The following is a 16,070-nucleotide window of genomic DNA, read 5'->3' as shown; positions in this document are numbered from 1 at the left end:
ATAATGTAACATTACATTTCTTTTATGTTTGCAAGCAGCATGCCCCCCTCATTAACGTCTTATCAGTCTTCTTTCCAGTCTCACTGATATTACTATTTATTTATATAGTGATTCATTACATTTCTAAGTTCAGTAATCAAGGCTTCACAATATAAACAATGCTTGTGACTGGAATTTCACTATTACTGAATATTACAATAATGAGATTGGTTCTGATTAACACAAATTTTCATCACTGTTCCCTTTCTTATTTCATCATCTCACTGTCACCACCACCGTTTTAGCATCTCAGTCTGTAAAAGCAATATTAATAAGCATCAAACTGGTTTGATATATTATTTTAAAATGCAAATACATAGCACCTAAAATATAGTATCTTGCTAAATATCCAGGGACTCCATTACACTCACACTCAACTGCAATATTATTTCTTACATTTAAACTATATTTTTTTGCATGGACATCTTTGTTTAGCATGGCACTGTGGCGACCAATCAACTGTAACTTTGATTAATTTATTTTCTAAGTGGTTTGATCGCAACCAATTAAACAGTTTTTTTACTTTGGGAAACAGATACAGGTCCGACATGCAATAATTCTGTTTAACCATCATGATGAGAAGCTGGGTGGGGAAATTATTGCTGCAGCAATCGAAACAAATATCTGTGTTTCTTTTATTTCTGTCCCCTTCTTTGATAGCACTAGACTACAGACTGGTTGCTGGTGTTAGAAAAGCAGTCAGTGACAGCACTTGGGTGCAAGGGCCGTAAAAATGTTACTGTCAGTTAATAATACTTCCTCCTTCCTTCCACACAGAGAACGTGGCTGCGACCATAATCAGACAATTGTTAGATCGACCTGTGCTGACCAATGATCTAGTCCGTTATCAAGATGTTTATTTGAGGTGAAGTTGAAGGTAGTCCTCCTTAATTATTTCATCTGTGTGTGCAGTGTGCTGATACCACTTGCAGCAAAACACACATTGAGCATAATGCTACCACCACCATGCCTAGCAGTTGGTATAATGTTTTTGTTTGGGAACCTCACTTTGATTTATCTATTCTTGTCACTGTGTTCAAGTTGGTCAATCTTTGCATCGTTTGACCAACAAAACTTTCTCGAGGACGTATTTGACCTGTTCTTGTGGGCAGCTACAAATCTTGAAAGCGATGACTTTGGAGCAGGGGCTTCTTTCTTGATCAGCACCTTCTTAGTTCACATTGATGTTAAAATTTGATTTATTAGACAGAGTGCTTCCTGCACAGTCCCTTAAAATCAAAACCTTTTTTTTTCTTCTTATGGGGCAAGGTCAGCATCAGATAGTGAAAGCTTGGACCCAGTTGTGTGTTTAAACATGACAGTGATCACAAACACTCATCAAGACTGATAAAATTGGCTAACATTAAGCTTCTGGGATGGTGCTGACCTCAGTCTTATTGAACATTTAAAGACTATCCTTATTAAAGCCCAGGTTCATGTAAGTATACCAGCTGAAAACAAAGAAAGCTGGAGGACCTGATAACGTCTCCCCATCATGCCCGAAAGCCTGTGCAAATCAACTTGCTCCGATCTTCAACAAATCACTGGAGAAATTTGAGGTCCCCTCGTGCCTCAAATGATCCACCATCATCCCGGTTCCCAAGAAACCCACCATCCTAGGATGAAATGACTACAGGCCTGTAGCCCTGACGTCTGTGGTCATGAAATCCTTTGAGCGGCTGGTGTTGAAGCACCTGAAAGACATCACAGGCTGGACTCCCTGCAATTTGCTTACCGAGCAAGCAGGTCGGCAGATGATGCTGTTAACTTAGGTCTACATTTCATCCTGCAACACCTCGACCACCCAGGGACGTACGCCAGGATCCTATTTGTAGACTTCAGCTCGGCCTTCAACACCATCATACCAGACATCCTCCACCAGAAGCTCACCCAGCTCAACGTCCCAGCCTCCACCTGTCAGTGGATCAACAGCTTCCTGACGGACTGACAGCAGCAGGTGAGACTGGGGAGCATCTTCTCCCGATCCAGATCAATAAGTACTGGTGCCCCCCAGGGGTGTGTTCTATCCCCACTCCTCTTCTCTCTGTACACAAATGACTGAACCTCAGCGGACTTGTCCGTGAAACTCCTTAAGTTTGCAGATGACACCACTGTCATTGGACAGATCCAGGACGGTGATGAGTCTGCATACAGACAGCAGGTGGATCGGCTGGTACACTGGTGCAGTCAGAACTACCTTGAACTCAACCCACTCAAGACTGTGGAAATGGTGGTGGACTTTAGGAGAACACCACCCCATACACCCCCCTCACCATCCTCAACAACACTGTATCGGCCATGGACCACTTCAGGTTCTTAGGAACCACCATCTCTGAGGACCTGAGATGGTCTTCACACATAGACACTGTTCGAAAGAAGGCACAGCAGAGACTGTACTTCCTGAGGCAACTCAAGAAGTTCAACCTTCCACAGGAGCTGCTGGTCATCTTCTACACTGCCATCATTCAGTCTGTCCTGTCTTCATCCATCTCAGTGTGGTTTGGCTCATCCACAAAACAGGACAGGTCCAGACTGCAATGAATAATCAGGACTGCAGAGAGAATAATCAGGGCTGACCTTCCCTCCATCCAGGACTTATACAGGTCTAGGGTCAGGAAAAGAGCAGCTAAAATCTCTGCCGACCCCACACACCCTGCACATAAACTGTTCAGAGCTTTACCTTCAGGCCGCCACTACAGAGCACTGTTCATTAAAACCAGCCGCCACAGAGACAGTTTCATCCCCCAGGCTGTTTCTCTGTTGAACATTCAATAGAGTACAAAACAATAGCATACAGATGTTGCAAATGCACCTTTTTATTATATATGTGTATATTGTACATTGTAAATATGCATATTCTGTAATACAAAAACAAAACCAAAGAGCAAAGTGTACCGGAGTCAAATTCCTTGTTTGTATGTACGAACTTGGCAATAAAGCTGATTCTGATTCTGAATTTGAAGGAGCTCAACCATTTCTGATAACAGTACTCGAATATCCAGCCATGATTAATCAAGAAGGTTGTTGAGAGCAACAAAATGCATGCATTCCCCTCTGCAACAAGCTGAAGGAATAAAATAGTGAGACTATGGGTATATATTTGAACTTGTATGTAGAATTTTGAGAAAATTACCAATAAATTAAAACGTTTGCATAAAGTTCTTCTTTTAAATATCATTGATGAATGTAATTATTCCACTCTAGAAAATATCAATTTAAATGCATCATTAAAAGACCAAAATGAATACAGATTTTATGATCAGCATATTTAAGCTTCTGACCAGAACTGATGCCCACACTGTACTTTATGCACGTCCTTTAATTTTAATACTGTTCTGCTGTACATGTACATATATCCACTTTAAAAACAAAACACCTAACACAGCAGCAACACAACATTCTTTTAAATGTATTCAAGTTGTTCAAGTTCTATTACAGCGAAAGCCAATTAAAGTTTATGTTATGGGGAATTTCAGGCCTCACTATCAGTCAGAAAAAGTTCCCAGCTGATAGTTGACCCTTTAACTCTTATGTCACACTCAGGAGACGGATCACATTTCTACTTCAGACGCCTCCAGAGCCCCTCTGGCTAATTTTGGCCTCCAGTGATTGTGTGGCAAAACACTGCAGCCTTCTGCACTGCAGAAACATAGAAATTTGCTCTAACAGATGTGAATAAAATCCCCGAATCTATTTTTTTTTTTTTTCAGTGTCAGAAATCTTGATTGGACTTTGCTTTCTAACAGTTTCACAAAGTTTGCTCCTCATGAGATGTTTTTTTTTCTAGATGAACACCTACAATGGATTCTGCAAGCGCTTCTTTTTCATGTATGCCAGTGCCACCAATAAATACCACAAAATCTGCATCATTTATTTTCAAATAAATCAACAACCTGTGGGGAAACTTGTATGCATGTGTGACTTCACAAATATACTTCCTCTGGTGAAAGCCCCTCTATGCAGATGCAAGTTCAGCTTTCCTTGGAAACGCCTAGAGGTTGCCAACTAAACAAACATCACAAGATTCAAGGTTGACACAACCCAAGAGCAACTTAGGCCGTAAAGTTGGCATAATGAGAAGAAGGATTGTCTAAAAATATTCAGAGCCACCAAATAGACTTGGCTGGAGCCTTTTGCTACATGAAAGGGTCTAATTTAATGAAATAACTTAGAAAGGTGTAAGTATGGTATCAACACTCACATTCATTTTGAGGGTAAGATTACTCAGGTTAAAGCAAACACTGCAGTTCCCGATTTCAAGTTCGGTGACGCTTTACGTCCTTAATTAAAAGAAAGCTTTCTGCTTACCTCTCTAACATCCAAAAAGTCTTGAAATATAAAAAAAAAAAGATCTAGTTTAAGCAAAAGGTTAACAGCTGGTTCCTCACTGGTTCCTCATGCAACGTTTTCCAACAAAGCAAACATAAACCTGTCACATAAACCTATTGTTCTGCTACAATCACACCGGAGAAAAAGCCAGGTCAGTGGTTCCTCTTCTACAGGCCTTACCTTCCCTACTTGGCTGCACATGGTTCACATGAAAACTAGAGATCCATGGGTTTCGAAACATGTTTAAATAGACAAACTGAAGGATGGCCTGCTGCTCGAACCCTGTATGCTCACAGTGATAGTGAGGGCAGTGACCTGCAGCTGCAGCGGCAGAGATGAGCACAGCCGTCTGCAAGCGGACAGGTAAAGACGGAGGTGACACACACCCATACACGGCTACAGCAGAGAGAGACAGCCTCAAAGCAAGCTGCAACCCACACAGACTGAAAGCCACACCAGAATGTGTGTGTGCAGGTGTGTGTGTGTGTGTGTGTGTGTGTGTGTGCATGCATTGGGCTGAGAGGAAGATAGAGAGAGAGACAGAACAGCAGGGTGTTAAAGCAGCTCAGAGCCCCTAATCAGATTACTGGCAGAAATTAGCCTCTGATGATAAAAACTCTGGAAGGGGATTGGAGGAGAGTGCCAGCAGAACTGCAGGGGGTGCTCTGGGGTCCAGGGCTACTGGAAATCAGACGGTTGCTTAGCACAATTCAGGCAGTGCGTCTGAGACATTTACATTCAGCTGGAGTCCTCCTGACCATAATCATAATGATTTATCAGGAATATAACTGCTTTTATTGTAGGGTCTTTATAATAAGCTTTGCTTTGATGGTGTTCTGGAGACATAAGAGTTTTCTTCTCTTCTCACTTGTTGTAATTGAACATGTATGACACACTAAATGTCCATAGGTTTAATCTTTTTAACAATACACTCCATAATGTCACAGTTCTCAGTGCTGTCAATCCACAAACAAGAAGGCCCAGGGTAAAACCCCATCAGGGAACAGTTCCTTTGTGTCCAGAGTGTGTGTGTTCTTCCTGTTTTTCTCCGTCAAAACAAAAAACAAAAACATGGATGCTTTTTAAATCCAGCAAATCTAAGTTGCCCTTTGCAATACATTAGTTTGTTAAAGATTGTTTTTTCAATGCAACCAGTCCTGGGTGTATCCTACTGACCAGTCCACATAAGGCACTAGTTCAAATAGGTTTACCATAGGAGGTAAAGAACTTAGCTGGAGGGAAAACCAACCCTACTGTACAAAAACAATTAAAGTATACACAAAATGTCAAGAAAAATAAGGAACAGCACATCAACAATTATCACATAAAGTTTACCAAGCTGAGGATATTCTGAGGGTACTAGCAATAAAAAAACAACAGGTGGCCTCATAAAACTAAGGTCATGAGTAACACTGGGTCCATTCTTTAACGTCAGCCGGTGGATGACCCAGAAAGAAGTGACGATGAGGCGGTGTGGAAGGAGATTACCTCTTAAATGGAAAGCAAAGCTTTTGCCAGCGGAGCGAGGTCAGAGATGACTTGTCAGATTTATCTGAATTTATTATGTCAACCACTGTCAGGGGATATTTACACTAATAAAATAAAGAGAAATACTGGATATCACACACACACAAGTTGGAATTCATATAAGTCTGCCTATTCTTTCACTTTAATCATTATTTTATTCAAATGTGTTTATTTGCTTTGTTTTTGGTGCTTAACTGCTTGAGTGTTAAAAGACAACTGAGCCTGATGCTACATATTTGTTCTATAAAGTTGACTGAGATTCACTTTACTCCTGCACTGTAAACTTATTCCATTTTATTGGTGTTTTCCCTTCTTCTCCTCTTACAGACCTGCTAAAAATATGACCGCATGGTCCTTATTATTGGGCTAAATGGTGTCTCCATTTTCTCGGTTGCTAATGCTAAAGCTAAAGCAGCTAAAGCTCTGCTAATGCTAAGACAGTAGCCACCATTAGTTTTTTTGTGTTTAATAGACAGTTCATCCTGGTCGCGCCACCAGTGCTCATACACACAATTATATTTGTATTAATGTTGTTTAATGTTGTGGGGCTTAGAGGGGTTGCTAAATAGTGCCAATTTATAAATAAATAACAGGCAAAGTTAACTGTAGGCTAATTGTAGTAAGGACGCATAGTAATAGCCTCAACTATACTTTAATGGAACAAACATCAAGTTTATCTTCATTAAATTGGAAAGATCAAAACCAAATAATGATGAATCATATATCTTTGGAGCATTATATATACCTAAACACTTGCTCCCCAAATTTAAGGCTGCCTAGGGGATGCCAAAGTAGTTCACTGTTGCTCTGAGACAGACATTTTCCATAATGTGTTTCTTGTTGTCTAGTTGTTGCATTTTAACAAGTTTCAATGATTTAATTAGCAAAAAAGAAATCATTAAACTTTCAAAAACATGTGTCCTATTAGTGTGAATATACATTTTTCTTTCAAAAAAGGCCCAGGTAAATATATTATACTCTCTGTAAAGTCAAATGGCAAACCCATTTCCTTTGAAAAAGTCAGTCAAATGGTTTCAACTTGGCTGCCTGAGAGTAAAGCACTGGTTCCTTGTGGATTTTTTCTCTTTTTAAACCACTACATTCAAACGGATGCATTATGGAGATGTAACAGGCTAAATATAGGTTTGCTACATATTTTATATAGGTTGATATAAAAAAATGATACATTAAATTTTAGATATTTCAAGAATTTTTACCTCAGTAACTGATTCAAAATATTTAACTACCAAGGGAACTAAACTCATACACAACGGCTAAGCATATCGGTAGAAAAACGGGATCTTTATATGTATGAAAAAGTAGAATGTGGGATTAAATGAAAATGGGAAGTTACAAACAAGAACAAGAAGTAAAGCAGCAGTAACAATAAAACCAAGATGACCTAAAGTGAAATAAAAGGTATAAACAGAAGATGACAGAAATCAGAAACTTTAGCCCATTCTCTGAAGCAGTGCATTGTCCAAACAAGCCGTTTTACAGTGCCTTGAAAAAGCATTCAGTTACCCGGAACACTTTTATATTTAGTCAAATTACAACCTCTGAACTTAGTCTGCTTTTTGGAACTTAATGTGATAGATCAACACAAAGTAGACGGTAACTGTGTACTGGAAGGATATGGTTTAGAAACAGAAATCTGTAAAATGTGGCCTGGATTCATGTTCAGCCTCTTCACTCTGATACCACAAAAAAATTCCAGTGCAACCAATAGGCTTCAGATGTCACCTAATTAGAAAATAGAGTCCACCTGTGTGTGATTTGATCTCAGTATAAATCCAGCCGTTCGGTGAAGACCTCAGAGGATTGTTAGAGAACATTAGAGAACAAACAGCATCATAAAGACCAAGGAGCACAGCAGACAGATTAAGTAGAAAGCTGTGGAGAACATTAAAGCAGGGTTAGGTCATACCTAAACTGACTGTGGAGGTATGAGGTTAGCCTCAAAAAAGAAAAATCTTTGGCTGTGAATTTGGGCTGTCTGCTGATCATGTTGTCTGACACAAGCTCCAGTGTTGTCATCAAAACATCCACTCACAGTCCACGTTAAATTTAGTTACTTGGAAGGCTCATGTTATGTCTCATGCCAGTGTTGTTTACACCCAAGAAGTCTTAGGAATGACACGCCAGACTGTTAAAAATAAAAATTATAACTTTATATATAAAAATAGAGAAGACAGGGAGTGTTTGGAGGAATGAGTGGGAGTTTTAGGCAATGAGAAGGAGTCGTAAGATGGATAGCAAGGATTACAAGTTTAAAGAGGGGAATGAGAAGGAGAGCAGGAAAGAAAACAAGGCAAAGAGAAGGCGTGGAGACGGTCCTCTGGTAAACACGGCCGGCCGGGGTGATGGGGCGACTTTTCTCTGAGGCAGCCACTCACAACACATGTTGCCTTATTAGGGACGTCTACAAGGAGCACAGGCAGATGAAGGAGAGGTATGGAGGTGGGGGGGCAGTGCTTGAAAGGGTGTGAGAAAAGGCATCATAAACAGGAGACGAGTGAACCAGACCAAGACGTAGCAAACTCTGGGGGTCAGTCTGTGCTGAGCCTGCATCATCTACCACAGTCTCAGTGGGTTCACTGCAAGTGATCTAAGTTCCTCACACTTGCACATACTGTATATAAAAAAACAGATTAACCGTGTTAATCTTTTCATCCAAAATTGTATGGGAGTGCATGGTAATGATATAACGAATAAATAATGATTAGGTTACTTGTTTTTAAATTAACTAAAGGAAACATGTCCAAATACATAACTGTCTCAAAAGGTGTTCTTATGGTTTCCTTACCAGGGACTTTCTTCTTGTCACTCTTACATAATGGCCAGATATGTGGAATGCACAACTAACAGTTGTCCAACCTGAGCTTCTAATCTCTACAGTTCCCCCAGTTATCAGGGGCCTCCTGTCTGCTTCTCTGATAAATGCTCATACTCTCTGTATTCAGATGATGTACTACGATGTTCACAGCTTGTGTTATTGCTTTATAAGCTAACTTTGCTTTAAACGTCTCCACATTATGTCTCACCTGTCTGCTGTGTTCCTTAGTCTTAATGATGCTGTTTATTCTATAATGTTCTCTAACAAACCTCCCAGGCCTTCACAGAACAACTGGAGTTATACTGGGATCACACACAGGTGGACTTTTTGCTAATGAGCTGTGTTCTGCTTGCAATTGGCTGCACCGGATATATTTAGGGGTATCAGAGTATGGTGGAGAACATAAATGCATGCCACAGAGATTTGAATGATTAAAACATGCTTAGAACCTTGTATCCTTCCAATACAAAATTACAGTCAAACCCAAAATGATTCACACGTCTGGCAGCTTTAGGTTAAAAGTACTCTTTTAATTGTTTCCTCTCACTGCGAGTAGGTTTAACATTTCAGAGCGGCCCAACTTGTGTCCTGACTTGAATCTGATAGAGAATCTGTGGAGCAAGCTAAAGATACCGATTGTTTTAATAACATGTAAATAAAAAAAACATAAATTACACTTTTTTCAATGATCTTGGTTTTTCATTGTTTTTTGTCATTTGAGAGCTACATGTCTGATTTCCTATTAGAAATCAACTTCCTGGTGAAATGAAAAGAATTGTAAACCTAAATCTGTCAGTGGTATGAATAATTTTGAGCTTAACTGCATATTATACATTTTGTTTTTCTATAACATGAGATATTCCTTAAAATATATCAAATTATGAGGGTAGAACATATCAAAGTATAAAAACGTTCAAGGTGTATGAATACGTTTTCGAGGCTAGGCTTTTGCATCTCTGCTCATTATAAATTTAATCATTCTTCTCTTCCTCTTCACCTGCAATTTGTACATTATGCACCAGCTCACTTGATGACAGACAGCATGAGAATATCACTCCAGTTAAAAGCCTCTCTGAATGAGCTGAATGTTAATTTCTGGCTCCAAACAATTATTTTGTCACATGTTTTAGCCTAAAGGAAATGTATCTGAGTATGTAACTGACCTGTTGAAGTATCATGCTCCAGCCAGAGCACATAGGTCAATATGGCAGCTGCTTCTGGATGTCCTAATATCCAAAATAAACATATCCAGACCTGGAATGTACTAAAATTCAATACGTTTTCAGACAAGCCCTACACCAAACATGCTGTCTTCTATAGGAATATATCAGATGCACCTCAATACAGTGTCATTGAAAAGTTAATTTTTTTCAGATGCACCAGTACAACTTAAACTTTCATTTAATTATTTTTTGTTATTTGTAATTAAACTACAAAAGTTAAACTAATTTATTATATAAATCCATGTTGCCTGTGTATTTTTTTTCTCCCACACTTTTTCCTTCCACTCAACTTCCTTAACATGCTTGGACACAGCACTCTGTAAACAGTCAGCTTCATTAGAAATGACAGTATGTGGCTTGCCTTCTATGTAGGGATGGGTGGGCGTCAACTTTCTGGAGAACTTTGAACCTAACAATACATTTTTTCATATGACAAACCTGAACTGAGCACTTCTCTCCCCAGTCATCATTACAACGTGCTCTAATTGGGAGTTAAGCAAATACATGTAAACTGAGAAACGTCTAGGAGAAACTTTAGCTTTTTTATAAAAAGTAAAAATATTTATCTAAAGAGGTAAGTGAGTGGTGACAGTTGTGTTTATGTGCATGTGTGAGCGTATGTGTCCATGCACGGTTCAGGCTGCTGTGCACTCATATGTGTTGCCTGTAAGGACCTAATGTTGATAATGTATGCTTCTTTCCTTGTGATGACACATTTCTCTTAACTTTAAACATTAAATTAATGTTTCAAAATGGAGCTAAAACATTGGTTTTGCTTTCTGACAACCAAAGCTTGACAATATGTGGATGAGCTTTTTTTGAAAGTTTGGTCACAAATAAAATCCATCAATATGTGCACCAAAAGAACATGAGAAACAGCGGGAAATAAGTTGGTAAAGCAAACATCAACATGCAAATGCTTGGCGATGACATTTTTCATATGCTCATTTATTTCATGATGTATGGATTGTTGAAGACTACATTTCAATAATAGATTAGAAAAGGATCCAGCACCAGTTCATAACACTACTGGCCAAAAGTTTTAGATACACATTCTCACTTAATGGGTCTCTTTATTTTCATGACTATTTACATAATAGATTATCACCAAAGGCAATATAGCTATGAATGAAAATACATGGAATTATGTAGTAAACAAAAAATGGGGAAATAACTAAACAATTTTATATTTTAGATTCTTCAAAATAGCCACCCTTTGATTTGATTACTGCTTTGCTCTCTTGGTATTCTCTCCATGAGCTTCATGAGGTGTTCACCTGGAATAGTTTTCCAGAGAGTCTTGAAAGAAGATGCGGCCAACGGTTAATATTGTATGTAAGGTTAATATTTCAGTCATCACAGCAAAGGGTGGCTACTTTAAGGAATCTAAAATATAAAACATATTTAAAGTTCTTTTACAATTTTTCGATTGCTACAGAATTCCATATGAGTTCATTCACTGTTTTGATGACTTCCGTCAGAATTTACGTACAATGTAAATAGTGAAAATACATAATATATATATTTTCAACTGTTTACTGACAGATAAAGTATGTTTCTTTATCATTTCTATGCTCTTTTAATAAGGAACAGAAGAATCGTGAAGCAACCTTTTGTGGAATGAAATGGTCCTTCTTCCTTACTCTCACTCTCTTTCTGTTTTTCTCTGGACTCTCACTCCGCCTAAGAGCTGCACAACTCAAATGTCTCTCTTCAGGAACCAGCCTCTGTGTTCATCGACATCCATATAAGAGCAGAGCATGCAGATTTGAGCGTCCAGCAAGGTTGATGATCGGCAGACAGGAGGAAGATCTGGATCCAAACAGGGAATTCCAAAGTAAATGTTTAAGGAGGGAGTGAAGATGAAGGTCTTAGCTGTGCAGCTTCAGGCTCACACTTTATCCCAAAGTTTTCAGTGTTCATTTTCCTCATACGTGTTTATATCTGTGCATGCAGGTCAGTGTCAGTAATCTTGTAATATTCCTCATTTCCTAAAGCTTGGTGTTATCTTTAACTTTACTAGCAACCTGTTAGTGAAAGTAGTGACCATAAAACAAATACCACATAAAATTACCAAAGCAGTTCACGGTGCAGGATGAAGCAACAGTAGTTGATGGTTGAATGGTAAAGTGTTAGAAGCAGATCTCCAGTAATGCTTTTTACAATGTTCCTAAAAAGTCTAAAATCCTTTAGTCAGATCAAGCAGGACAGCTTCTAGTAGCATGTCAGAAAATGACATGCCTGGATGTAAGTAGTGAGAAATAGTGAGACATAGAGTATATTTTGTATATACAGAGTATTTGGCTTATTTTATCCCAACATTCACATCTGATTAAATCTAATTTGACCAAACAATGCATGTAACACCATGATACATTTATTTGCCTATCAAATATAAATAGTTATTCTTTCCATTGTTCACCTTAAAACAGCACTTTCTCAATTAGCTGTGCTAACAGCTCCTTTTTTTATTTTATCTTAAATTCTCCAACAAGATCTAGAAGGTCCACCATTACTGTTCCTCCATTCTAAAACCAGAAATGTACAATAGTATACCACTGCAGACTATTAATACTGCTGGCAGGGTTTTAGCTGCTTATAATATAGAAATTGTTGAAGGTGCCTTTGATTTTCATAAAACAAATAAATCTACTCAAGTTGAAGTCTGGACTTTTCAAGACTATACTGCAGATCCCACAGTACTAAACATGCTGAAGAAATTATTAACTGGACAAGTGATAATAATAATTAGAAACTCAGCATACCTTGTACATTGCAAGGCTTATTATCCAGGTTTCCTGATCCACAAAGCACATTAGATGTTCAACCAAAGTTTACAAGCAAAGCTTGCACAGTAATTGTGTGTCCAGGGTTGGCCCCAGGTTGTATGGGGCCTTAAGCAGAGTTTGATTTGAGGCCCCTCTTCCTGTTAAGACCATCACCACCAACAAAGATTTGATGGAATATGGAAGAAGGGGCCAAATTTAATTGGCTGAGCAAAAAAGCAATCAGCAAGCTCAAAGAAAAGATTAAACTTGTAGCATCAGATTGTAGCTATTTTAACACAAGATTATTGTTTGCACTTTTACAAAGTCAACTTGCAAAATCCTTTCAATCTATTTTTAAAACATGTATTAATATATCTATACTGAAATCATCAAATTAAATGTAATAGTATTCTTATTTTCAATAAACAAATATTAAAATGCAAGCATTTGTATGAATTGTAGCAGCTTAATTTGCTTATATCTTGGGTCGGCCCTATGTATGCATGTATATTTACGTAAATAAGCCACTTGCCAACAATATTGAGACATTCAGCATAGCTGTCTCACAGCAGGTTGTAAAGCAATGCATATGTTCACAGCGCCTGCAGATCTCATGTATGGGGCGTTCAGTGGCAGAGGGTCAAGTGTGGGGCCAGCCTGTAAACTTGTCTGCCTGTTTTGACAAGAAACAGCAGGTGCAAGCACGCAACCAATGACCGCGCAGCAAGGAACATTCACACGTACACTACAAAAACAAAAGTGTGGGGAAATGATGTTGGAACAACACGCAAGGCGAACACACACACACCCGTAAGATCAGCTGCACCCATATACCACAACTATAATCTGCAGCTTGGAATGCTAATACCCCTTTGGTTACTTGAGACACGAGGAGGGGGAGACTCAGTTGGGACACAATGTTAAGTCTGAAGGAGGGAAGTTAAACTTACCACAACTAAAGTTTGCCTGCAGGTTAACAGGGACTATACAATGGTGCAATTTTTGATTTATTTATATTTACTGATTAAAATACGTGAAATGGAAAATATGTGAAAATTTATTTTATCGACATGATCAAATTCTTGTCTTGTCAAAGTGCTCCAAACTTTTTTATGCAAATTACTGATCGGATAAAAATTGTCTTCTTCTTGACTGTAACTCGTTTTAGTGAGTATATTTTAGATATTAATGGTGTTGCAAATTTAAATATTGTCCATAAACATGAGAGAAAGAGGTTAATGGTGACTTGGAGTCTGCCAAGCTAAACATTATATATCATGGCATGTGAGTAACCTCAACCAAACAAAGGAAAATTGTACTTACAAATAAATATGCCTTTAATTTCATTTGTCCTTAAAACAGATCCGAATAGATCCTTAGTTCCTTGGTGGGATGGTGAGGAGATGGGAGCTGCAGGTGTCTGTAGAAAACCGCAAACAAAGGATCCTGGGTCATCTACCACGAAGCTGGTCCAACCACAGCAGCTGACAAATATAGATTGGGTGCTTTCCCTCCAGTGCTCTGCTGCAGCAGGAGAAATAAATCTGTTCACGAACAGAATGGAGAAGCACAGAAAACAAAGGGGAGTGGTCTGAAGGAACAGGACTTAGGTGAAAGAAAATTGGTAAAGAAGAGAGATGATGGAGATAGATCCTCAAATTATTCCAAAAAGTCAAAATAGTTGTCCTGATGTCCCTTCCTGCAGACGAGATTTGGTAATTTGGTAATCCTGTTCTGATGGAGTTAAGTTGGATGTAACACCGCTTCCAAATGGTTTGGGAGCGCTTCCAAAAATTGTTGTGGTAACCTCATCCCACAGCAACCATGTATGGACTGAATGGAACAGGCGTGATGGAGGAGCAGCTGCCATAAATAGCCAGGAAGCATCGGACCTCCAGCACAGGGAGGATCGAATCAGCTGTTCTGGACAACACAGTGTGTGCTCCTGCAGCAGAGAGATCAAACTTTAAAGCTTTATGAATTAGGTAGCTGTTTTTAAATTTGGATTTTGATTCATTAACACCCTTTTCGTTATACTATATGGTGCAACAAAGGCTTTACTTCCTAAAAGTGAACCACCTACACAAAAAGACTTTCAGAAGGTACAGAAAAGAAACCTTCACTGCTTTCAGTTTAATCTTAAAAGAGGACTGTAAAGCATGGGCACAAATGTTTATAGATTTAAGTAAAACTGTCAGTTCTGTACATTTACTGCATAAACAATGAGTGTTTCTATATCAGGTTAAGGCTGAGTCCTGCCATCTAATGGTGGAAGCTAACTCCAGCTGCTCGTATTTGGGATCTTGTTCTCTCAGTGATGAACATTATCTCATGCTCTTGGGTAAGGGTCAGAACATAGAGCTTTGGTTTCTGACTCGGTTCCTTCTACACCAGTGCAAACCTCACCAGCGCCCACAGTGCTGCAGAACGGGCCCCGATCCGCCTGTTCAACGCCCGCTTCATTGCAACATCATTTGAGAACAAGTCACTAAGACACTGGAAATCGAGACTGAGGAAGCAGTCCGTCTTTTTTCTGCTTGGGCACCATGATCCAAAGAATGAGGTCCAGGATCAGGGCCGGTTCTAGGCATGCATATGTGAGGGGGCAGTCAGAATTGTGAAGGGGGCAATATGCTCCGGCATGATTATTGTTGTTGTTGATTAGTGATTTCTTTATGGGATTGGGGTAAACTGTGTAGTGCTGTGCAATTTGCCAGAGTGCACTGGTTTTTCCCCAGCTGGGCTTCTTTTGAACACGTTGAGCAGGAAACAAACAGCTTTGGACAAGGTTGTTCAAATTTGGGCCGCTTTCAGAACATTCGGAGGGTTTATAGAAATTATTCATGGCACAATTCTATCAAAATAGTTGTTTTATGTGGCAGAAAAGTTTTTTCTTTTTACTCACATCAATCGTTCATTTATTTTGAAAAAGAGAATCTGTTGATTGACATCATCAGTTCAGCAATTGGTTAATCAACTGTCACTGTGAAATTATATTGGTCAATTGCAAAAGCCCAAAATGCTGTTAAGGGTTCATCTAATATACACTGAGGTGCAGCCTTTACTTTGTTAGGCTTTGACTTGATGTTAAGAGACAGCAAGGTGGGAAATACAAAATATATCCAGACAGCTAAAACCAGATCCCCAGATCTGGTGCTGGGCAGAACATGCACAGACATTTTGAAGACTGGTGCATAAGCCAAAAAAGGGCATCCATTGCCAAATTTATTTATACAATTAAAATGAAAAACAAAACCAGGATATATTTATGGCTTTTACAGCCTCGATTCTCTTGGCATTGTGCTGCAAAATTTGGAAATGAAATGAAATAAATGTTCTGCTAAGCAT

General features: G+C 38.9%; 1 protein-coding gene across 10 annotated transcripts in view; it reads right to left on the bottom strand.

The window, feature by feature from the left end:
* svilb (supervillin b) overlaps positions 1-14,419 on the bottom strand; it is a 64,339-nt gene extending 49,920 nt beyond the window's left edge. For 9 of the 10 annotated variants that reach the window (XM_047367141.1, XM_047367139.1, XM_047367142.1 and 6 more), the window contains exon 1: positions 4,549-4,624. In XM_047367141.1, the coding sequence (XP_047223097.1) occupies positions 4,549-4,609 (61 nt within the window). In that variant the 5' untranslated portion in view covers positions 4,610-4,624. Of the gene's footprint in view, positions 1-4,548; positions 4,625-14,045 lie in introns of those variants that run through there. The other variant, XM_047367148.1, reaches the window with a different exon arrangement.
* Between the last annotated feature and the right edge of the window lie 1,651 nt (positions 14,420-16,070).

This window comes from Girardinichthys multiradiatus, chromosome 6, assembly GCF_021462225.1.
Source record: "Girardinichthys multiradiatus isolate DD_20200921_A chromosome 6, DD_fGirMul_XY1, whole genome shotgun sequence".
Lineage (NCBI taxonomy): Eukaryota > Metazoa > Chordata > Actinopteri > Cyprinodontiformes > Goodeidae > Girardinichthys > Girardinichthys multiradiatus.
Note: the sequence above shows the minus strand (reverse complement) of the source record. Positions and strands in the feature narration are given on the sequence as shown.